Source organism: Molossus molossus, unplaced genomic scaffold, assembly GCF_014108415.1.
Source record: "Molossus molossus isolate mMolMol1 unplaced genomic scaffold, mMolMol1.p scaffold_m16_p_11, whole genome shotgun sequence".
NCBI lineage: Eukaryota > Metazoa > Chordata > Mammalia > Chiroptera > Molossidae > Molossus > Molossus molossus.
In genome coordinates this window covers 52,204,951-52,230,347 of record NW_023425346.1, presented here as the reverse complement: position 1 = coordinate 52,230,347, position 25,397 = coordinate 52,204,951, and the positions used below count along the sequence as shown (strand labels likewise).

The following is a 25,397-nucleotide window of genomic DNA, read 5'->3' as shown; positions in this document are numbered from 1 at the left end:
TTCAGTTTTCTCGTTTGTTAAATGAGGCTAGTGATAATGACTTTCTAACCTTGCTGTCAGAATTCCATAAGATCAAATGCATAACAAGTTCCATGTGCCAAAAATGTTCAATAAATATCTGCTGCCTTTCTCTCTCAGATAAATTATTACTGTAGAGATGTTTCAATAACCTAAGTGCTAAAAAGCATTTCCTGATATATAACCTAATAGTTCTTCCACAAGTACTTCTCATCTACAACAGAGAAAGCACAATTAGCTCTGCCTAAACCTGACCCTGCAATGACCTTTACACATTTGAAGAGTATTTCCTGGTCATTTAATCAGGAAACAACACTTACTGGACATTCACCATATAAAATACTCTATAAGGTCTTGTAAGAAGTAACAAGGCATGGAACAAAGGGAGGAATAAGAAAAATGAATCATCTGTGCTTTCGAGTGTTGTTCAGTCTAGCTGGGATAAAGGGTGAAGTGTAAGTAAATATATATATGTGAAACAAACATAAATTGTGTATATATGTGAGAGAATGTATGTGTAGATAATATATTAAAATATTAGAATATTTGAAAAGTTGTGTATAAACTGATTTTTTTATATTACATACTATCTTTAAATAATAATGTTCTTAAAAGCAATCATTTTACAGTTCTTTGCATTTAGCTCGGCACTTAGAAATCATGAAACAGAAAGAATGAGCTAGACATTTCCCAGGACCTGATGGCTCTCTCGTTATTGGTTCAAGTTTCCAGGACTGGCCTTGCTGACTGACACTGGCCATCTGAAGATGTTTTAGGTAATTCAGTAAGTGAAAGAATTTGGACTTGAACTTGGACATAAAGCACCAAAACATGAGTGATGCAGCAAAAACAAACATGTCTTACAAATCAGTCTAATAGTCCCTACCAGAAAGCCACATTCATGTCTACCATTGTCTTTATTGCACTGCAATCAATCAAAGGGTCTTTATTTTGACATTTGTGAAAACTCATTACAAATTTAAAACAAGTAAACATATTAGAAATAACACTGGTCTACAGTCAAAAGACATGAGTTCTGAACCCACCTCTAACTTCAAGTTATGAGTGAGAGCAATTCACATAACGGACCTCCCTGGGTTTCCAGCATCTTAAATGTTACAGATGCTCCCCCCAATAAACCCACCGTAAGTTGAAAATATTGTAAGTCAAACCATAGTGAGTCGAGGACCACCTGTATTTGATTTTCTGACTCTACTAATTGTGACTTCTTTGAACAAAGTGTAAAGAGAATATTGTAGCTCCCATCATTTAAAATCATAATATTCTTCTCTGTTTATCTGATTTCCCCACCCCCAAGTAGTTTTTTCTCAAGTTCATCAACTTGCATAGCTCATTGTTGACTTTTGATCTGTACTGATCAAGTATCTAGTTCCATATCGCTTAGCCATACTTTCTGGGCACCAGGAGGTCAGATTCATTACATCTGATTTCCCTCCTGGTCCTGTCAAAGGAGGACCATAGTTTTGTTATCATATCTGTAGTTCCGCACTCTGAGGACAAAGTGGAAAAGTTACTCCATTCAGCAATGTGTCATCTTTAATACTACTACATTTCAAGCAGGTTAGAGATGTAAACATTACAAACAACAGTTCCTGAATCTGTGTTTTACTAAACATGATCTACATGGATGAAATTAGAAAATCTATTTCCAGTCTATAATATTGGATGTAGGAATGGCTTCTTTGAAAGCAATGTATCCATTCTAAATCTCCCCAAGTCTAAACACAGCCTTCCTTTATATTTATCCTGAGATCTCACTCTTAGGAATAAAGTCATAATGAGAAGTCCTGAATTTTTCTTTTACCATCTTTTTAAAATGTGTGTGTTCACATCTAAATAGCTGTCACTGTTTTTAAAATCTTTCAATCAATATTTTTTAGCAAATAATCCCAGCTGTGGTTCTAAAATCAGAATGAAACAAACTATGCAGACCTTCAGCCATTCATCAAAATACCTTCAGTTTCCATTCCAACAAAGGCAGAAAACAGCCCCTGCAGCCCACTGTGTTTTCAAATATAGCGCTCACTAGCTGCCCTTTTAAGAGCCTTTAGGGAGGGTGTAAATCAACACTTTTTGGTTTTCAGTTTCCCAGACAGTGAAGTCCAGATTTAGTAATTCTCTCAAGTGAAAACAAATTCAATAACTTTCAAATAGAAACTCAGCATCACATTTCCAAATAAAGGATACTGAATTTTGTTGAAACTTTTAAAATCTCAAGCTTATAGCTTTTAGCGTAATATTTTTAAGTTATTGGTATCTATTTTGATTTAATTAAATGTAATGCAAAATAACCAACAATTCTGGAAACTTCCACCTCAGAAAAATATGGATGCGGTCATTATCTATTTCTCCTATTGCTTTCTCTTAATCAGTTTTGCTCTCTTTTTCTTATACTTTGCCAGTTAACAGAAGACGTATGGGGACACGTGAGTCACAGCCACGTGTTTACATGTACATTTGTGCCAATACATATAAAATAGTAGGTTAAAACAGGAATTAGCTACCCATCCTCTGGTCCTCTCCTCCAAAAGAAGAATTAATACAGTTGGTTTTTCAAAATGGATTCCAGGGTTCTCAGTGTTGCTGGGGTTCAGGGTCGTTGATAGGAAAAGTCTATTATCCTCTCAGTGGCTTTTCAGTTTGTTTAAGGAATGAGTCAAAGAAAGATTTTACTGTGTGGCATGATTTTTTTTATTATATGAGGGAGAATAGCACTTCAGTGTCTTTTGTTTGAGGACAAGCTTAACAGGCACCACAAAGTATACTTTTCAGCCAGAGTCCTAGTCAGCAAGTTGGCACGTATTAATATTCTGGATTCCTCATTGATTATTGTCTGTCAATTGCTGAACAGTTGACTTCCTGCCATAACAGTTGGGCTGCCATTTCTATCCATGGTTTAGAAATGGATACTGTAGTCCTGGCCAGTTTGGATCAGCGTTTAGAGCATCAGCCCACGGACCAAAGGGTCTCAGATTCAATTCCCAGTCAGGGGCACATACTTGGGTTGCAAGTTCAATCCCCAGCCCCAGTCAGGGCGTGTGCAGGAGGCAACCAATTGATGTGTCTCTCTCATACCAGTGTTTCTCTCTTTCTCCCTCCCTTCCACTCTATCTAAAAATCAATGAAAAAAATATCCTCAAGGGAGGATTAACAACAATAACAACAAAATGAATACTGTAGACTCTTTCTACAAGAGATGCTTCTAAGAAGAATATTATATTATAGTGGTGTAATTAAAGTTACTAGTATTTTACCAATATTTTATTTTAAAAACTATTATTCTAGCTCCCAGATATAACTGACATTGGGCTTTTATGATTATCTTTTTTTTTTTTTCTTTTTTTTATGGTAAGGTGGTACCTATAAGGGAACTCACAGAAACGGCGCCAGCCAAAATCTGAAATGTTTTGACTTTGTACTCCAGAAGACTTTTATTTTCCTATTAATTCAAAACTAGACCTTCAATTTGGTAATCCAAAGTATAAATGAGGTCTTCTTCAGTGATGCTGTTACTATTCTTATCCCCCAGCTAAAAACCAAATACCATATTTCAAGCTGTTGGGCCATAGGAAAAAAACAAACAGATGAGATGAATTTGGTAGAAAGGACTAGAGTTAGGTTTGGGATCATTTTTAGCCAACATTCCACTGCCTAAGGTCAGTAATCTGAGCCCCTTTTAATTTGAGCACATTGTGGAACAGCTGAATGCCCAGGCTGAGGCATAATGTAAGCCATCAACTGCCTCCTGTTAAATATAAATATATAGTTCTCTGATGTAAGACAAAGGGACATTACTCCTGCTTCTTTATATCCCAACTCCCAACATAGCATCCTAATGTATGTTGGTCATGCAATAGATATTTAATGATGAGAATGTGACTTTAAGCAAGGCTGTAGGATCTGCCTCAGAACAAGTAAGTTAATGAAGACCTAGCTCAGGACCTAAAATAAGATTCTCCAGAGAAACAAAACCAATAGGAGATACAGAGATATATAAGAGGAGATTTATTATGGGAACTGGCTCATGCAATCATGAAGGCTGAGACATGCCGTTTGCAAACTGGAGAACCAGAAAAGCCAGTGGTATAATTTAGTCTGAGGCCAAAAGTCTGAGAACTAAGGGGACTGCTGGTGGTAAATCCCAGAGTCTGAAGGCCCGAGAATCAGGAGCACTGGTGTCTGGAGGCAGGAGAAAATGGACATCCCAGCTCAAGAAGAGAGAGAGAATACGGCCTTCTTCCACCTTTTTGTTTCTCTTTGAGCCCACAGTGGATTGGATGATGCTTGCCCATATTGATGAGGATAGGTCTCTTTACTCAGTCTACTGATTCAAATGCTAATCTCTGCCCAAAACACCCTCCCAGACACACTCAGAAATAATGTTTTACCAGCTATCTGTGCATCCCTTGGCCCAGTCAAGTTGACACCTAAAATTAACCATTGCAGGACCATAGGAATATGCTAGATTTGCCCATGAAACTACAAATATGGAAATACAAAAGTTTCTTTCTTGTATACCTCAGCTGGTGTAATGTGACCTGTGTCTAATTCTTGCCTGTTCCTCCCTGATCTGTCCTTCATACCTGCTCCGTCTGCCTCATGCCCCCCCTCATTTTTCTCTGTCTTTCTTTGGCTTTGTATAGGTGTTGGGAGTCCCTACGGAGGATACCTGGCCTGGAGTTTCCAAACTACCTAACTACAATCCAGGTAATATATGATTTGAGCTTCTGAATGCTCTGAGAATTAGCAGTGTGAGAATTAGCTACACAGTGTGTTTTTTGTTGTTAACAGCGAAGATAGGTCTAGATAAATTTTTAGGTTCTTATATTTCCTGACTAATCCTTTTACAAGAAAAACAGTGAAATAGTAGTTGAGATTAGGTTAGTTCTCAAACTCTGCAAAACACAAGTCGCAAACTGAATAAGAATTTGAAGTGACTGTTACTGTGGATTCCACAACCATTTCCAAATATACAATATCTCAAGGAGACAACTCAAAAGATAGTATCACTCTTGAGCCCTATGACTGCCACTGATTTCTATGCTACTACAACAGAGGGGAAGTAGAGGCGCATTAGGCTCATTAGTGTCTAGATTACCCAAGAGTTTACCCACTTGGTCATTTTCTGGCACACATTTAGTCCTCCAAGACTGGGCTCCTAGGGTGGATTTGGATGTGTTGGAGGTGTTGTCCACAGGGGAAGTCTTTGAGAAATGGCCCCAAGGCCGTGGCAGAAGGAACAGATTAACCAGTTGTCACATCAAGGACTGAGACAAGCAGTGAGCCATAGGATGAAGGGGTGTATCAGGTGGCTGGAGAAGCAAGAATGGCCAAACCAAAGCTGGACTCCTGCTAGCAGGATGAAAGGAAAGATAGAGATGCACAGATAAGGACAAGATCAGGGTGGATGTGGCCCAAGTCACATTTTCTAGTCTTTATATTCTTACATTGTCCCATGACTAAAAATGGATCCTTTTCCAAATTGTTGTCATTACTGACATTGGCATGAGATTATCCTGCAAGGGCTTCATGAGAGCAAGAAACTGTAGAGGGATTAAAAAGGTGATTAAAAAGAAAAACAAAAGGCATAGGAAGCTAGGGATTTTTTTTCTTTTATTCTGCATCATCTAATATTTTTGCTCAAGCAGTTATACATAAGAATCTTGAACTAACCAGGATTATGGAAACCTTATAGCAAGCTAAAGACAAGCTGTAAAGTCATTTCAGCTTTATGTAAATGATCATATGCATTGCTAAATGGCTTTAGGATCACTTACAAATAGTTTACCATTCTAACTATTTTGCTAGTTTAGCACCTGAGAAAAATGCTGCTGTCTGGCCCTTTGGTCTGAGATGGAGAGAAAAAAAGAACAGGCTTCTTGTGGAGACCGTGATCCAGTCTGCACTAGGTCCTATGTCCTGTTGCCATGGTTTCTAGGAGAGTCTGGCTTTCATCTTTTCCTGCCCCGCCCATACCTCAGCTCACCCTGCCTATGCTCTCTTCTCCAGGTGCAAATGGGACCCCCCCCCCCCCAGCTTTCTAAAATGGATGCAAGCAGAAGTTTAGGGTCATGATGGGTTGTAGAAAACAAGTCAGATAATGTTAATATAAAGCTGCCATGGTGAGCATATGCTGTTCCTCCAAACTTCAAACATTTGGGTTTCAGGTTGGTTCAGGCAATAAACAGTTTCTTAGTACTGAATGCCTTGTTGAGAACAATGATAGAAACTTGGCAAAAATGCTCCCCTGCCAGATTCTGTACTAAATAAGGTAACTGGATTCCAATAAAACAGTGAGAAATATGTTACATTTTTCATTTTGCTGTCGTTTCAAAGTAATGTGCAATTTTTTATTTATGAAGAGAAATCTCTAGGTACAACATCAATAGGGTTCACACTTTGCATTGTACTTCTGGTAAGCATTCAATTTAATTCCAATGAGTCAAAAAATTTTGAGCAGCTGCTACTCACCAGGCTCTGTGCTATGTGCTGGGTCTGCACAGAAGATGATGGTCTGTTCTTGCATGTTGAAGAGCTGGGGTTTGTATTTGTTCACTCACACCCTTTCACCAGGTCTTCTTACCAGGGATGCGAGTGCTGGTTTGTGCGCCCTGCCTCCATGAGCTGAGCAGTGTGCAGCTGTGGGCTAAGCTTGCGGAAGGAAGGGAGTTATAGCCTCAGCCACAGCAAAGATGTAAACCCATCTTTGTAAATCTTAAAAGTCCAGCCTATCTTAGGCCTGGGGTCAGTACTGTTGATAACTCAATCACAAGGACTATGTTTTAAAAGAGTCATTGCCTCTGTGTTCCAGGGATATCCCCTGTGGGGATCAAGAAGTCTTTCTGAGTTACCTTCCTCACCCACCCCCACCCCGAGCTGCTGCTGCTGCTTCCGTGCCCTTGAACTCCAGTGATTAAGGGAGCAGAAGAGGGGCTGGGACCCTGAAAAATGGCCCATTCTGGATGAGATTTCCATTCTTTTTCTTTTCATTCTAAGTAGTAGTAAGAACTCCAAATTTTGAATTCAGCTGATAACAGCAGTTTGAGGGAGCCAAAGAGCTCAGAACTTGGGAGAGTCATCCAGTGTCCATCTGTGCCCACTCTGCCATTTCCAGGCCTTGTCTGGACTCTGTCTAGGAGGACAACACGGTTTCTCTTTGCACGGGTTAAAACAAAACAAAACCTGACCCTGCTGGACAGATTTGTCTGAGCAATTACCTGTTCTCTTGGAGCACTGGTGAGCAGGGATGTAGGTTTTCTAGCCATCATTTCAGACTGTTGTGCCTGATTAAATCTGGGCAATGCAAGAGAGGTGTATAATTTTAGAGACTGGTCTTTTTTTCTTCCTTCCTTCCTTTCTCCTGTTTCTTCCTTCCTTCCTTTTTTTCCTTCCTTCTTTCCTTCCTTCCTTCCTTCCTTCCTTCCTTCCTTCCTTCCTTCCTTCCTTCCTTCCTTCCTTCCTTCCTTCCTTCCCTCCCACCCCCCATTTTAAGCAAGCTGGCTGAGAACTCTGTGTCCTCTACTTCAAAGGGCCAGTTGTCTTATTTTGATGTGGGCAGATTAAGAAGTAGGCTTTGAAATGTAGGCTTTCTTTCTTTTCTTTCTTTCTTCCTTTTTTTTTTTTTTTTTTTTTTTGTTTAATCTTTTCTCCTGGGATAGCTTTCAGAGCAATATATCCAAGTGTCAGTGAGGGGTTCTGATGAGCACAGATTCCCAGACTCTCAGCAGGATCATTCTCTAACAGAAATATAAAAGTGAAATATTAAAAACCCTGGAACGTGAACTCCATCTGCAGAGTACCAGTGTCTTGCCTGCTTGCACCATGGGAAAAAAAGGTCTTGAAAAAAGAGGGAGGAGAAAAAAAGTGCTTTGAGTAAGAGGTTTACAGGTTTAGTAGAGCATAGTAACATCCCCTCAAAGAAGTGGGTGTTGCTCTGTGACCCCCCAAAATGCTCCTCCTTTGACTCAGCCGCCAGAACACTCACCCTCCCCTGGCAACACACCCCCTTTTCACATGCTAACTGAGGCGCCTGTGATTGGCTGAACAATAAACTGGTCACACTTGCTAAAGGCCTGCCATCTTTCACACAATTAGCCAAGACACATTAATCAAACTGGCGGGGAGCTGGGGCTGTGCTGGCCTCCTGAGGGGGGGAGGGGAGCAGTTTTGGTGATCCTTAATAAGAGCCCACAGGAAGCAATGATAAAGGACAGCATGCTAGAGGGGATTCTATCATCTAAAGGTGAAAACACCAATAGATGGGTTTGTCACACAGAGAATCCCAGAAGCTTAGAGCAAACTGAATATGGGTCTTGGCTAAAATCTGCTACTGCAAGACATTAGGGTGAATTTGAAGGGTGGACCCCTACGGACATTTTTACAAAATTCCCCTGCCCTCTTAGTTTTCCCCCTTGCCTCCAAGAAAATGCACTCAGGAGTCCCTTCCCTTTTGAGCCTCAAGCACTTTGGGTCCAACTGGAACCAATAGGAGTAAAGCATATATAAAAAGTAGAGAGTGTCCAGCTGGTGTGGCTCAGTGGTTGAGCATCGACCCATGCACCAGGAGGTCGCTGGTTCGATTCCTGGTCAGGGCACATGCCCAGGTTGTGGGCCTGATCCCCAGTGGGGGGCATACAGGAGGCGGCCAATCAATGTCCTCTCTCATGGATGTTTCTATCTCTCCCTCTCCCTTTCTCTATCTCAAAAATCAATAAAGAAACAAAGTTTTAAAAAAAGTAGAAAGCAGTTTAGAATCAATTAAGAGAAGGTATTAACTGGCAAGGTATTTGTTCTAAACTATGTATTTGGAGGACATTAAAAATAGTTAATTTTGAGAGAAAAAAATAAGTTAACATTTGTGCTTTTTTAAAAAAAAATTCTTACCCAAGGATATGTTTATTGATTTGACAGAGAGACAGAGAGAAACATCAATGTGAGCAAGAAACATTGACTGGTTGCCTCTGGCATGTGCCCCAGCCGGGGAATCATACTCACAACCTTTCAATTTATGAGCGGATGCTCCAACCAACTGAGCTGCATTGGCCAGGGAAACATTTGTGTTTTTAATAGTAATATCTTCTGGCTTTTCTTTTCCAAGTCTCTTCTAAATAGATTTCCAATGGCAATCTAGAGCTAGTAAGATCATACCTTAGAGACAAGTTTGCTACAGAATCATGTAAGGCTTTTAAAAGACTCAACTAAATATTTAGACATTTCTCAGCTAAAGTAAACAGAGGCCTTACTCCTCTGGAGGTTGCCCAGTCACCATCTCATTAGATGCAAAGATCCTGTGATAAAGAAAAACTTTTTTTCTGCCCACATGATTGCAGTCCAGTTGTGGTTTTTAATGTGTCATTGATTGTTTCATTCAACTTCTTTTGCTCCACTCAAAGGGTCTGTCGTGGCTCTGTTTGCTTCCTTAAACACGGGTTTTGAAAGCACTCATGCTGTGTGAGCTCAAATCCTAGCATTAATGTACTGCTGGGTTCATTTCACCACACTCAAAAGCGCTGAGTTTAAATCCCTCTCAATTCCATTTGGGGCACCAGAAGACTTTATCCTTCTCCACTAATGGTTCCAAGTTTACATCTAGATACTGGGGTCAAGGACAGGAGAGGATTTAGAAATAACAGTGCATGACATTAGTCAATGCATTTGCCAAATTGGCAATTAGTTCCTGATGTGCGTGCAAAGCATCTTATTCTGTCTCTTTGATGCTTGTTCCCGTTGAGAAGGGAATAGAGTCCACAGAGGCCTTCAAACTTTTAGAGAAATATCTGCTGAAAATCATGCCTGATTTGTGACATGAGCTCAGCTGCAGGGAAGCGTCCAGGATTATCCTGGTTCTTTCAGCCCGGGAAAGAACGCTGCACATGGAAAGAGTTTCCACTGGAGGAACTTAGTGGAAATCCAAAGGTAGGAACGTGGTGCTAAAAGCCCTACAGGGATTCGAGCTCAGGTGGACTGTGAACATAGGGAAATGGATCCTGTTCATGCCTATTTTCAGTACACCTGCTTTTTCAACTTTTGACCACCAGGTGGAAGCAAGAAATAACAAGGACAGAAATAACAGGAATGGACCATCAGACAGAATTATAATAAAGCACTCTTGCCTTTCTCTTAGAATGTTTCAGTTTGACTGGAAACCCAGTGTAAGAGCTTCACTTCATCCGATACCACTGTGGGACAGATGAGATTGAAATCTAAAATGAGCCTTGTCTGTATTGGGATGATAAAGAGCTACCATGCCTTGGGCTCAAAGGGTTCTGAGCATGTCTTTGTGTGTCTGTTGTGATTGGCATCAGCATCCGCTCAGACACATGACCTGAGTTAGGGAGTTAGTCAGTGGGCTGAACTAAGGGGAAAGACACTGATAAGAGAGGTTTTAACTATGAGTATCAACTCTCACATGGACCAGCAAGTCCAAGCTCCACCTTGTACATTCTGGGGGCACTTGAGTAAATTACTTATTTCCCAGTTCCCCAATCTGCAAAATGGGAACAATCCTATCACAGAAAAAAGTGTCCCCTATGTGCCAAGCACAGGACATACATAATTGCTAATCCTTACTACTGCCTGCTAGGTTGCTTGCTGGTTGGCGTCCACCAAGAAACTGAGGCTTTCTTCCAGGTCTCCACAGAGGCATTTCCTAACTGGCAGTGGGCCAGTCCACAGCCAAATCTTGTTCTCCTTTCGTTAACCACGTTGTATTCCCGTGTCTCGTTTTGCAGGGCAGTTCTGAGAAATAAGTGAAATTATTCATCTGCATCTATCATGGTATCTAACTTTTTTTGATATATAATTGACATGTAACATTGTATTTGTTTTAGGTGTACAACATCATAATTTGATGTATGTATATATTGTGAAATGATTGCCATACGAAGTGTAGTTAACATCAGTCACCACACATGGTGCCTAACTTTTAGTTAGGTGCTCAACAAAAGTTAGTTGTCATGCTGTTTCTTACAGTGTGGAAGTTCACTGAGCTGCCCAGTTACTCGCGAAGGTTCAGACTCAGTGACAGATGTGTGAGAACTGATGCTATGCCTGTTTCTTATGTTTCTCTCCCTTGCAGCCTTGGCTTCTTTCTAGATGTCAGGCACACCTCCTAGTTTCAGAACTGAGGTTTTGGTTTTTTGGGGGGGTTTTTTGGTTTTTTTTGTTTGTTTGTTTTTTTGCTTGGTTGGGCCTAAACATTGAAATCGCATACCCTAAGAGCTGACCTGCAGTTTTCAAACTCCTACCTAAGTCAGTTGGCCCTGTTAAGCTGGCCCTGCTGGGGAAAGCTCCATTCTGCTCCCCACATCCCCCAAACTGCTGTGAGCTGCCTGTCCACTCTGTGGCCACAGGCCTCTTCCCTAGGAGGACCTTTATTATCTACATGCTACATAATGAATATCCAGTAAGGGCTCCTAAGTCACAGATAACATCGGTGTTTTCCTTGTTGATTTCACCCAAAACATGGCATAGTGGAAAGAGTGCTCAAGTTTCCTACAGAGCAAATCTGACCCTGTTTGGTGTTTCTAGTAGTTTACACATGCCCCCTAACTGGCACATAATAGTCACTAAATATTTGTTACATGAAATCAATGACTAGAAGTTAGAGAACCTGGGTTGTACCCTCTAGTACTCTAAAAAAAAAAAAAAAAAACCTGTTCTCCCTGCTTTGCCAAGAAAGCACAGGTAAGTTATTATTCACCTTATTACTAGGCAATAATAACTACTGTTACTGAGCACTAACTATGAGTTAGGCACTTTACCTACATTATTCTACTTTGATTTACAACAGCCCTTTCAGATGGGGGCAGTGTTCTCATCCCAACTTGATAGATGAGAGAGCTGAGGCTTAGGGAGGTATGTGTCCTACCTAGGGTCACCTGGCCAGGAAGGGGGTGACCCAGTATATCCAGACCTGTCGGACTCCAAGGTAGTGCCCTAACAGTATTCCATATTACCTTCCAGCCATCAAAGGGCAAATATAATGTTTTGGTAACAAAACAATGACCTAGCCTGGGGACTAGCTAAGGAGACTTTTCCAAGTCCATTTCTAAATGACTGTGTCCTTCCACCCAGACTTGATTTTAGAACTTGTGAGCTTGGCAACATGTGACTGGGATGTACTATGAGTGGAGCAGCCACCCCGACTCCCACCCCTTTCCCAGCTAACAAGCCACTGGCATTCACCGAATCTGAGGACCCTGATTGAGCTCATTACTGCTGCACTTCTGGAGTGCTGCTGAAAGCTCCTGGGGAGTTGCTATTAACATCTTTATTAACCCGTCCCCAAACCAGTCAGTGAAATTCATTTAGATACACAGCCCACTTTGATCTTTATTAATAGTTTCTTCCAGTTTCTACATTTATTTTTAGTTTTCTCATCTTTAATTTATTTGGTGGCAATTATTAGTTTTTATTGAGGGGGACTAGATTATCTTAAAGCAGTTAAAATTAGGAAAAATTGCAAATGAGTTAAAGCAAGTTAAAAAAATTTTTTTTTTCAAGCTAAACCCTGCTATGTTTCTTCCTAGTTCAAGAAAAGAAGCCTTAATTTTCCAAGTATCATGGAACTGGCCCAAGCAGGGGGCTCCTCCCCATCTTCAGGGCCAGTCTCGTGTCATTGATCTTTGTAAGACAGCAAGATACACGAGTAGGTGTTCTTGAGTCACTTTTTTTGCATTTTAAGGAATAAGGTTTGGTAAATTTATTTTATTTTAATTTTTTTATCCAAGCATCAATTTTTCATCAATTCAACAAATATTCATTGAATATTAGGTGTTGGGACTAGGAGATTCAAAAATAAATAAGACATATGGTCTGGAGAGGGAAACAATAAATAATACAATGTGGAAAGTATTAATATAGCAACATTCCCTGGGAACCTAGGAAGACGAGGGAAAGGCCCCCTTGGTTTGTCTGGGGAATTTAAGGACTGTTTGAGAAAAAGAGTCATGAACTGTGTCTCGAAGACAACTAAGTGGGCTTTTTCCAGGTGAACAAGAGGGAAAGGACATTCCAGACAAAGGAACTTGACACAGAGGAATAACTGGTAATATACCAAGTAAGTAATTTGCTCAGGGAAGCTAGAACATTGGTTTTGTGGTGAGATGTGGCTGGAGATTAACCTGGGTGGGTGGATGGGGACCAGATGGGGAAGTGCTCTGTGATCATCCTAAGGATTTGGACTTGTCTAGTAAACAAAGAGAGGCATTGAATGATGGTTAGCAGGGAAGTGATATGGCAGGGTTTAAATTTAAAAGAAATTGCTCGGAAGACTATATGTAGAATGAAATTGGCCAGAAGCAATGTGGCAATGCTCTAGATCCTTGAAGACAAATAGGAAGTCTGAACTGGAGCCATGACAATGGATAAGGAATGGAGGGGACAAGTCTAAGAAGCATCTGGGAGGTAGAGTTTAGGGGAGGTTGTACCTGAATGGATTTGAGTTCTAAAGGGAAAATCCATCCACAGTGAATGAATAGCTCCATTCACTGGCACAGGAAATAAAAGGAAGAAGACATAGATTTGTAGAGAAGATAATGAATATATGGTTTGGATATTTTGAGGCTAAGATATCTGTTGGGCCACCAAATGGAGATATCTGGAAAGCAATTAGAAGAACAAGCCCGTGATTACAAGAGTCCAATGTAGAAATACAAAAGTGGAAGTCGTCTGCTGAAAGTGGTACTTAAAGCCCCGGGTGTGAATTTATTTCCCCGAGAGAGTGTGTAGAGAAAGAAGACCATGCTGGAGCCCTGGGGGACCAGTATTAAGGATCAGGCGGAGGGGACAGGGGTCTTTGGAAGCTGAGAAGGAACAGCCAGAGGGGCTGAAGAAGACCAGGAGATGATGATGATGATGATGATAATATACCACAGAAATCATATGACCATAAGTTCATTGGGGAGAAGGCCAAGTACCATTTCTGTGTATTCCCAGTGCTGAGCACAATGCCTCCATGTGGTGGCCCTTAAGCATTTTTGAGACTACAGGGGAATAGCAAATGTTGTCAAATGATGCATTATTAAATACCATAAACACTGAATGGCATGGTTGAGCTATAACTCAAACATCATTTGTGGGGATGGACAGACATTAAACACGGCACTGCCCTGGGGAAAGAGGGGAGACTCCTGGCTATGCCATCCCCGCCACCCTCTCCATCCACCTACAAGGAGTAAGGCCTGGCCTCCTCTTCCTCTGCCAAGGCCATTGCCTTAGGGGAGGCTTCAGAGAATGAGATCTTTTCTTAGAATCTATAGAAAGGTTGGTGCCGGGTTAGAAAAGTGATACACCACAAATGTGAGTTGGAGTGTCAGGTTCAAATGCCAAGGAACACCCTCCATGAAAGCTTTGGCTTTTGATGTCCTGATGATATCCAAACAGGAATTTAAAGCCTGGTAATGCAAAGCAGCAGAAGACCCTAAGTTAGACTCCTTGAGCCAAAGACTAAGGAAATTTCCAAGCCAGATACCTGAGGAAGAGGGAAGCAAGTAGCCTGGAGGGTGTGGATACATGTATGTGTGTGTGTGGGGGGGGAGGAGGGTGGCAGAGACAGAAGAGCTACAGATTTTGTGGTGCAGTTTTAAAGTTACTGCTAAAGATAGTTAAGCCCTGGCCAGTTTGGCTCAGAGGTTAGAGCATTGGCCTGTGGATCAGAGAGTCCTGGGTTCGGTTCCCGCTAAGGGCACGTACCTCGGTTGCAGTTTGTCCCTGGCTCCGGTTGGGGTCATGTGGGTGGCAAACAGTCGATATGTCTCTCTCACATTCATATTTCTGTCTTTCTCTTCCCCCCTCTCCCTCTGTCTAGTCTGAAGAGAAATGCAAAAAAAAAAAAAAAAAAATGTCCTCGGGTGAGGATAAAGATAGCGAAATAAGGCTGACAGCATTATCAACTATTCACATAGATAGCATCTCAAGAATGCATTGTATTCGGGAAATTCCAGAGGTGTAGTGCAGTAGACAGCACTATAAGATAACCTTAGGGTGACTGTGGCAAGACTATAGTAACTAGAAAATGTTTTACCTTGAAGTAAGACTCAAAATGGTCCTGGTGATATTTTATCAATCATCCAACAAATCTCTGTTGACTAAGGTCACTGTTCTTGAAATGAGGTATCTGAAATATTTATGGGAAAATGCATTATTTGAGTATGATAACAATTCTGCCATCATTTTAATTTTATTCTATTTAGTTGGGAAACTTAAATTGTTCAGTTTTTGTTATTGTTGTTAATCCTCACCCAAGGATATTTTTCCATTGATTTTTAGATAGAGTGGAAGGGAGGGAAGGAGGGAAGAGAGAAACATCGATGTGAGGGAAACACATTGATTGGTTGCCTCCTGTATGACCCCAGGGGCCTGGGATCGAACCTGCAACCCAGGTACATGCCCTTGACTAGGAATCAAACCTGCAACCATTCAGTCCGCAGTTTGACACTCTAATCACTGAGCCAAAACAGCCAGGGCAAATGTTCAGCTTTTTAAGTTTCCTTTTGCAGTTTACTTGGCTTTTCTTATATCGAATACCAATTGAACTCCAATGAGAACTCTTTTAAAGAGACCTGCAGAAGGAGAAAATGGAGAAAATTTTGATCTAATGATTTACTATCATCTTTGGTAGAAGGGAAATAAGCTGCCTACAGACCTATGATTTTTAGAGACTACTTAAGCCAGAGAAACAGACCGTTCTTGAAATGGTGGTGTGTACAATGCCTATCTGTTTGTGGATCATTCTCTCATTGATCGCTTGTAAGCTTAACTACCGGGGGGAAATCAATGGGAGAGAGGCAAGGTCATTCAACATCATGTTATCTGCATAGGCGTGGGAAGGCAGGCCACAAACAGGCATTAGCTTTGGCTGGGCTGCATAACAGCAACCTGATTGACCCTGGACACATCAACCCCTCTCCCTCAGCTAATGTAGCTACAAAATAGATCTACAAAATAGAAAAGAGAGTCAGGCACAGTCTATGCAAGACATGGAACCTCAAATCCAATGTTATTACATTTCCTCCTGGTGCAACTCTTACAGATCATCCTTTACTGGTAGAATTTATGGGAACTGATGTTTCCCTTATCAGGCTTCCTCTTTCCCATCCTTGAAAAACACATTATATGTGTCAGACACTGTATTCTGCAATTTTTATATACATTGATTAATTGAATTCTTCCAACAAGCTCACTTGAGGAAATGAGCCTCAGAGAAGTGTGTGGGAGTCGCCAGTGAGTGGTCAACCCTGCCCTCCTTGCTAGGCCACCCTCCTCTGCCTCACTTTGTGCCACACTGGAGACATCTGCAGGCCATTAAAGACAATACCAACAATATAACAATGAACCAATGCTGGGCCCTCCCCGGGCTTGGTGAATCAGACTCTCTGGGGGTTGGAGCCGAGGCTTCCCTTCGTTTCAAAACTCTCCCAGATGATGGAAGCTAACATGCAGCTTGGCTTGAGAACCACTCTTTTAGACCATGCTAGCTCTCCAAACGAGTGGTAAAAATAAGAAGAAAAAAAGATAAAGGAATAAGATCGACATTTATTGAGCTGCTACTACACACCAAGTGTGTCATCTTATCGAAGGCTCCCATACAGCTGGGAAAATTATTCCCATTTTACAGATTTGAAAACTTACCACAGAAGTTAATGAATTTACCCCAAATTACCAAGCTCATAAATGGCAGAAAGGTGATTTGGGCTGGGGGTTCATGTTACTACACCACATAGGTAAGAAATACACCTCTGGCCCACACAAGGACTCAAAAGAAATTAAGCCAGGCTTATAGGAATTTGAGCTTGGGGCACATTAGAATTTCACTGGAATGCCACAGCAAGTTATAGAAGGTTTCCAAGGAGGACGGTAAGGTAGAAATACCTGAGAGGAGAGAGAAAAGCATGATACATCAGACAAGAGAAACAGAAAGAACAGAGACACAGCATAAGGAATTACTTATGTTACATTCACTATCCTAATTCTCACAGCAACTTTGTGCAGTAAAAACTATAATTATCCCCCTTCTGCAGATGGGAAAATTGAGGCCCAGTGAGGACTCAACACCCTCAGGTTGCACAGCTGGTAAGTGGCACAGTGTGGATTCAAAACCTAGGTTCAGGGTCCTAACCACACATGGTTTACATTGCCCATCACTTTTCAAAGGAAGAATAAGAATAGAAGCAAACAGGAATTATTTTGTTTAATGCTCTGGGGCAGGTACTTTACATTCATTATTGCAACGAATCAACAAATTCAGGGAATCACTTCATCCTTGTGAAGAGAATATGACCTCCAACTTGAGTCAAGGCAACAGGCTGACCATGGTTACAATGATCTTGCTTACGGTCTCAGTGAGACTCAAGCAGTAGTTTCAAACCCTAGGTTGGGTGTTCAGACCCTAATTCAGTTTGTTCCAAACCCATATTCCACAAGAACAATGCTGGAGTTAGAGTAGTATTAAAATACCAAAGGCCAAAAAACACAGCATGTAGGTCTCTAAGTAGGGAAAAACAAAACATGGCAGAGGATTGAAGTAGATTTCATTATGTGGATTGGAAATTGGGATATAACTGAACGAGGAGATTTTTTATTTTTTTTAAATCCTCACCCGAGGATATTTTCATTTATCTTCAGATAGAGTAGGGAGGGGAAGAGAGAAACATTGATGTGAGAGAGACATATGGATTGGTGCCTCCCACACAACCCCAACCAGGGCCTGGGATGAATCGAAACCGAGGTATGTGCCCTTGACCGGAACTGAACCCACGACACATTGGTCCGTGGGCTGATGCTCTAACCGCTGAGCCACACCGGCCATGGCACAAATGCCAGGTATTCTTCCCTTCTCTGGTTCTTTGTGTTTAGGCACAGTCATCTGAACAGAGCCAATAACCTGTACGCACAGTGCTCCCCTGGGATCCCTGGGACCACAAAACCTTGAAAACTCAGCTCAGTCACTTTCTTCAACCACTCCTTCCGCTCTACAACATTTGGCACTATACACTCCATTTTTAATTGATACTACTTTTGAAGTTTCAAAATAAGATGTGATTTTTGTTTTTTAAAAAATTTAATGAAATAAACCTAGAAGTACAAAGGGGAAAATCCCTGTAACCACTACTACTGGTGAGCGGTCTCCAGGTCATTCTGTGCTCACACAAAGATGAATTTGTCAGTATTAGCAAAATCATTTTTGCCCAACTACAATTAAATCCTTTGTTGGGTAAACAGTCTCGCTGTATTCCATTCTTTCAGGGACAAGAAGAAGAGATCTTTTAAAGCCAAAACAATTACATTTCAGGCCCATGAAAGGTATAAGGCAAAAACATAATTTTCAATGAGAGTTGAAATGCTCTTCTCATGGGCGTGGGAAACAGGTTTGATGAAGAGCACCAGCTGCTATCCCCTGTAGCTCCCCTATGGCCCGTACATAGAGTCAGCATTCAATTAGTATTTCCTGAATAAATGAGAAAACGTTCCCTTTTATGGTGGTTTTATTTTGGGCTAAATAGTGTCAATACCAAGAATAATAGAAACACGTGTGTCCACACGTAAATGCTATAAGGAGTGCCCCAAAGAAAATGACACATTTTATTATCCATTTTGGATCATTTGAGCCAGGATTTACTTCTCTTTTTACTTCAAGTGACATATAAAATTAGCCCTGTTACTTTTTACCACTTTTGAAACTTTGCCCCATCATCTGTCACATGACTTTTCATGTGAGTGAACTTTATTCTCTCAAATGAATTATAAGCTCCGAGAGGGTGGGGAGATTTCTTTTGTATTCTCCCAGCACTTGGTACATGCTCTGCACACAGTAAATGCTACACAAATGTTGGTTGAGTTTGCTGAATATTGTGACTATATTAAGTTTGCTAGGGCTACCATAACCAAGTACCACAAACTGATTGCTTAAATCACAGAAATGTATTGTCTCACAGTTTGGGAGGCCAGATCTGAATCTGAGGTGCTGGCAGGGTTGGTTCTTTCTGGGAGCTCTGAGGGAAGGATCTGTTCCAGGCCTGTCTTGTGGATGGCTGGCTTCTCCTGGTGTTTCTTCACATTGTCTTCCTCTGTACGTGTCTGCCTGCATGTCTTTTTTTATGAGGACACCAATTGTATTGGATGAAGGCCCACCCTAATGACTTCATCTTAACTGTTTACATCTGTAGTGATCCTATTTCCATATAAGGTCGAATCCTGAGGTACCTGGGGTTAGGACCTCAAGATATGAATTTTGAGGGGACACAATTCAGCCCATAATAGTGACCTTACACAGAATCGTGAAATAGTCATAGTGATAAGAGGCCTTAAACGTCGTTTACTTTGCCTACCTGATACCTGAATTCTCTCTTACTCCAAGCCAAGAAGAACATTTAGGATTTCAATATTTTTGGAAACAGGATTTTAGTGGGGGGGTTTTGTTGTTGTTGTTTATGTGTCTGTGTGTTATTTTCAGAGTGGTTCCCGCTGCCTAAACCTCAAAGCCTTCAGAATGTCTGGAACAGGTAAGCACCACCTTGGAGAGCCTATCTTTCAGCAGGGTTTCAAGGGACATGTCCCTGGACCTCAGTCCACGGAGCACCTCCATCTGCAGGCCCTGTGCCCCAGCAAGATGCCTCTGAGAGAGGCACCTGTGAGTCTGTTGATTTTTCTCTGTGAACCATTTTACTTTCACCGAGTTGAGTCATTGAAATTGTTTTTGTGCCCCTCAACCGTGCCCGAGGCCCTGCAAATGAGACAGTGTTGGCCTGCAAGAAGACCTAGTGGGTTTGTTCTTTTCTGACAGAGAAACCAAATAACATCACTGAGTGGCTACTGGGGGTGGGGGCAGCTTGATTCATGGAGGTCATGCTTTCCCAGGCCCTCTCTACGCAGCCTCGGCTCAGACCACGGCAGACTTTTATTACCAGCTTTCAACAAATCCCTAGTTTCTTTTGCAAAGTAAAACAGATAATAGAGACATTCCCGGAATAGTTAGCTAACTAAGCCGTGCCAGGCAACCTCAGGGCTAAGAAGAACTCAGTGTTTTCGGACAATGACCAATTACAATAACCAGTATTATTTGATCTGAGAGTAATTAGCCGAGGCTCTGTTCTTTTTGCTTCAGTGAAGAGGCAAAAAGGGCAGTGAGGAAAACATCAGAGACAGGGGGAACGAGCTCAAATGTCAAAGAAAAACACACTCTCGCAGGTGGGGAGAGGAGGAAGAGATCCCAACCGAACATTCGAATGTTGTTCTTCCCTGAAAATGTGGCAGGGTTTAACCCAACCAAATTTCGTTTGGTTTCTCCAGACTTAGTGTTCGTGTGCTTCAGAAAACCTTCAAGTAGAATGACTATCAGAGCACAAAGAGTAGACTAGGTCAGAATATAGAACCATGAATTATCATGGGGCCTCTTATTGGGAGGGGCGCCGCTCCCAGGATGTCTCCACATTCCTCACTTATTTTCAAACGCACCGTCCCTGTTGTTTTGGAGACAGGCTCCAGGGAACTGCTGTTTATAATTTCTTTCAAAATGTGCAAACTTTCTCTTGCCTGCATAGTTGGGCCCCCTAACCCCTAGCTAGACACTTTTGTGTTTTAGCACTGCCCTGTGGCTTGCTTGCACTCCACTATTGGCTCACCTTTTAACTCCAGACCCACAAACCACCTCAATACCCTGTGCTGCTGCGCCTGGCACTGTCGCATGGCAGAAGAAAGTGCCACCAGCCCTTCCTTCTAAGGCTGAGCAGGACTTGAATGAGTCAAATGTCCCTCTGACTTTTCTGCCGACACGCAACACACAGCACCGCTGCCCAATGCCTGGCTCGCAACAATACCTTTGTCTTAGCTTGGACTTCTGGTTTCTTTTTGCTCAGACCCTCAGAGCAGGAAGCAATGTCCAGCCCTAGCCGGTTTGGCTCAGCAGTTAGAGCATCAGCCTGCGGTCCAGAGAGACCCGGGTTCGGTTCCCGCTAAGGGCATGTACCTCGGTTGCGGTTTGTCCCCAGCCCTGGTTGGGTTGTGTGGGTGGCAGTCACTCGATGTGTCCCTTTCATGTTGATATTTCTCTCTCTCTCTCTCTCCCTCCTACTCTATCTGAACAAAAAAATGGAAAAATGTCCTCAGGTGAATATAAAACAAAACAAAACAAAAAAAGAAGCAATGTCCAGAGATGTGCAATCTAGTACAGTAGCCACTAGCCATATGTGGCTCTTTACATTTAAATTAATTAAAATTAAATTTAAAATTCAATTGCTCAGTTGCACTAGCCAATTCCAAGGTCTCAATAGCCACATGTGAGTAGTGGCTATCCTATAGCGACAGAACCAGGATTCATCTAGTACACGGTCTGTCAGTTGAGGGTAAAGGTGATGAGGGAACAGCAGCTGAGGTATCACTGGCTTTCCTACAAGATTTCAGCAGGGGTGCACCAGATCCATGCGGGGCTGTAAATGCCCTCCGCGACCTCGCCTGGGGTTCGGCGGTGACCCCATCAACTGGGCCTAGCAAGTGCACACTCACTTGTTAGACTGATTGGAAAATTATAGTTTCTTTGATGTGTTTCTTCCTAGTGTTGGGTACATTTCTTATTGGTGGTATCCTAAACTGACAAAAAGTACCCACTCTCCTGAAACAACAACTAAAAGCCATTATTGAAAAAAAAGAAGAAATTTGAATAAAGTCCTCAGCTTAGTAAATAATATTGTGCCGATATAAATTCTTAGTTTTGATCATCTTCCTGTGGTTAGGTAAAATGTTAACATTCAGGGGAGCTGATGAAACATACAAGATCACTGTCTGCATCATGCCTGCAACACTGCGATCAACCTAAAAATACTTCACAATAAAAACAAGTTGAAAAATTGAAAGAAAGAAAAAAAAATGTGCCCACTCTATCCCTGCCCCTTTCTCTTTCTATCAGTCTAGGGGAAAACAACAAAGAGCTCAGCTGAACTGACAATGACCAGCCTGTGCTACAAACAGATAAAGCCCTTCCACTGTCAAGCTTGATGGCAGCAATGGCAGTGGGGGATTTTTGTCCTCGGAGACAGGTTGTGCTGTTGCCTTGGGTTCCTGAGAACCCCCCGATTTTAGAAGAGTGGAGTGATGGGCTCGTCGATGGTGATTTACACAACCACAAAGCCTGATTTTTATTTCCTTATAGTTTGTGTTTCTATTCTGCACATCCAAAATTTAATATGGATGTCCTCGCACCCAGCACATCTTTTAGGATCAATTTACAATTTTAAGCTGTTTTACAACTTTTATAAGCAACGGGGCCTGTGGCAATTCAGGCCTGCTGGCATGAATTTATTTTCCGTGCACACAGAGACAGGAACTCTCCTGGGTTGCTGGTGGAAGTGGAAACTGGTATAACCAGCTGACATCCTTAATCAAAAACTTTAACATGGTGTATATCCTTCAGCCTGGGAATTTCAATTCTCAGAATCATCTAAGAAAATCATCACACAAGTACACAGAGATTTCTCTTTGAGGCTGTTTGTCACAGCATGATTTTAATAGTAGCCCCTCACACCCTAATAAAAAAGGAAAGCAACTGCACTAAGCGTCTGGCTTTGTAGATCATGATATGCCTACATAATGGAATGCTGTGCAGCCATTGCAATTACGTCCTAGAAAGCTGTTCCGAGTCCTCGGAAGATGATCAAGATAGGCAAGTGGAAAAAGATGGTTATGACAGCATGTAGAGTATGATCCCGTTTTTTTTTTGGTAAAACAAAAAATATATCAGCATAAAAATAAAGGACTAAAGAAAAACGAGCACAAAAGCAACCGTGATTATCTTTGAGTGAAGGGGGTTATCTCAGAGTGATAGAGAGAACTCTGCATTTTCTCTGCGTGTTCTAAGTGTTCCACGATAAGTTTGTATTAACAATGGAACACTTCTCACTTCTTGAACTGTTGCTAGAAGGAGAGTTTCACTAGAGGATTCTGCCTTTACTAACAGACTCTCATTAATTGCCTAGGTGGGTTCTCTTAACTCTGCAAGATACTCCAGACATGTTTGGAGTTAGCATCATGAGCCTAAGAAATAGTATTAATTAGCATTTAGCTTACATATATGGAAATGTGCTAGTAGCCAATTTAAAATTTGTGGTGTTCATGTTTCATGACAACTTTTACATCCAAAATAGAGGTTGTAACCAATGAAGAATTTTTCTAGGAGCTGGAGAGAGTCTCAAATTGTAGAAATGTGACAATAAAGGCAGTTGATAGTTAGCAAGACTATAGATGGCACAAAGAAGCAAAATCATACAAACATGGAAGATAATTAACATTTTGCGCCGAAAGAAGCAACATTTGTATTCCCAGGCTCTTCTTTCAGCTCCCAAATGAGAATGCAATATGCCAATCACAAGAGATGATCAGGACGCTCGTCCAGATCGAGTGGCCCTGTTCCAAGCTGCTAGTCAAGGCTTATAATCAGGAGTGCACAGAGTGGGCTTATACGGGGAAAACCAACATGAAATTGTCTTACAGGAGGAAAAGCCTTCATTTGTATACTTTACCCTGGTCACTGCCTCTGCCAACTAAGGAGCAGGAGAGGTGGGTGGTGGCAGTCAGTTTGGAGGCCGTGGGACTGAGGCAAATCCCAACACCATTAGAAGCCTTGATACAACCTTGTGGGAAGGGTAGGGGAAAGGTTAGTTAGTTAAAGTGAAAAGTCCTAAAAAAGAAATCCTCATATCATCGATCAATACCTACTCTCCTTTCTTTTGATTTTCTGGTAAGAGTGGCCTGTTCTTCCTTTGTGTGCCTACTTTCCCAGTAAGCTCCATCAGCTTCTCCAGGCTTCCCCAGCTATCTGACATAAACAGGGTCTAAATGAAAACAGTATGTGTGCCATGCTAACACCAGTTCAAAACAGATCCTGTTTTCCTTATCCAATCAGATTGTAGCTCCTAAGCCTCTTCTATAGAGGAATTCTGTAACAATGCAACTGTTATGAGCCAATGGGTGGGAGTGTGCAGAGAGACTAAATCGCCAGTTGGGTGAGTGTGGAGGTGGATGCTGATCGATGTATTGCTCCCTCCTCACCATAACCACCCGACCACCCACCCACCCCTGGAAATTCATAGGGTGGGTTCAGGTCCCAAGTTTGGCAGGCATCCCACCACCCTATAGTGAGGGTGAACAAATGACAACTTGTTCACAAGATTTTCCCTGTGTCTCCTTCCAGGGTGACACCAGGCTCTAATGATTTGTACCAGCTTTCCCACTCCAAACTCCATTTCATTAGCCCTGAACACCTACGTCTGTGTAGGGCTCCCATACCTGCCAGCCCTTCTTCAGGCTACTAGCTACTGGGCAGGCCTCTGCCCTACGTTCCCTTGTTTCCCAACTGGCCTGGAAATTTGCAAGGACTGGGATTTGCAAATTTTTATCTTTAAGTCTACAAAGCAGTTACTCCTGAGTTTGAGGGTAGAGTTATCTGTATAAACAGTTTTGTGTCATGGGAATTAGATACCTAAAAGTTTCTCATGTAAATCGTATGCAAAAATTAGACAAATTACGACTCCAGGCCAGGGCTTTCAACATCACTGCATCACAGGAGCAGGAGGGTGTCAGCTCTTTGTTGCTTCAGGTTGGTGTGTAGAGTTCACATTAAATAAGCCCATCAATTTTTGCTTAGTTGGGGATTTGCATGACCATGCAATTAATTCTGAATATCAATTTAATTCTGAATATCAGGCATCAGTCCTGTGGTTAATCGCCTCCTGGGATCTGCACAGTTTTCCATTTTGTGGCTTCCCACTTGTAAACCTTTCTGTAGGCTCTAGAGAGAGGTGTGTTTAAATGATTGGCACCAGATTAGCAAAGACTTTCAAACATTATAAGTAAATAAGAAACATGAAGACCCACAAGGCCTGGACGATTAGCCCCTGCCACCATCCCTAGCTTCATATCTGGCTCCACTCTGTCCAGGCCAGCCAACTGGCCCTTAGTCCTTTAAACTCACTTCTCCCTCCCACCCCAGGATCTGTATGAGCACCACAGATCTCTGTCTGCATCACCTACTCCAGTTCCTTAGCTCTCAGCTCAAATGCCACTTCCTCGGGGAAGCCTTCCCTGACCAGCTCTTCCCACTCTCAGTCAGGTATCTGGCCCCTTTTCTTCACAGTCGTACTTATGCATTTGTATGATAATTTGTCTAGTGTCTGACTCCTCTACTAGGCAAAACTGCCAGAAGGAAGAGTCTTGCTTGTATTTCCCAGAGCCAACCACCTACTAGCAAATAGTAGTTGCTCAACTAATGGATTTACTTATCTCCAGATTTATAATTCAACATAAGGTCAACTTGAGGATCTGTCCTTACTGTAACTGAGCACTTCATGATCTCTTTTTTTATGCTCCAT

General features: G+C 41.9%; 1 protein-coding gene across 1 annotated transcript in view; it reads left to right on the top strand.

Annotated features, from left to right (window-relative positions):
• CDK15 (cyclin dependent kinase 15) overlaps nucleotides 1–25,397 on the top strand; it is a 92,459-nt gene that overhangs the window by 53,490 nt on the left and 13,572 nt on the right. Inside the window, exons 10-11 of the mRNA XM_036254664.1 lie at nucleotides 4,683–4,746; nucleotides 19,493–19,541. Of these exons, the coding sequence (XP_036110557.1) occupies nucleotides 4,683–4,746; nucleotides 19,493–19,541 (113 nt within the window). The remainder of the gene's footprint in view (nucleotides 1–4,682; nucleotides 4,747–19,492; nucleotides 19,542–25,397) is intronic.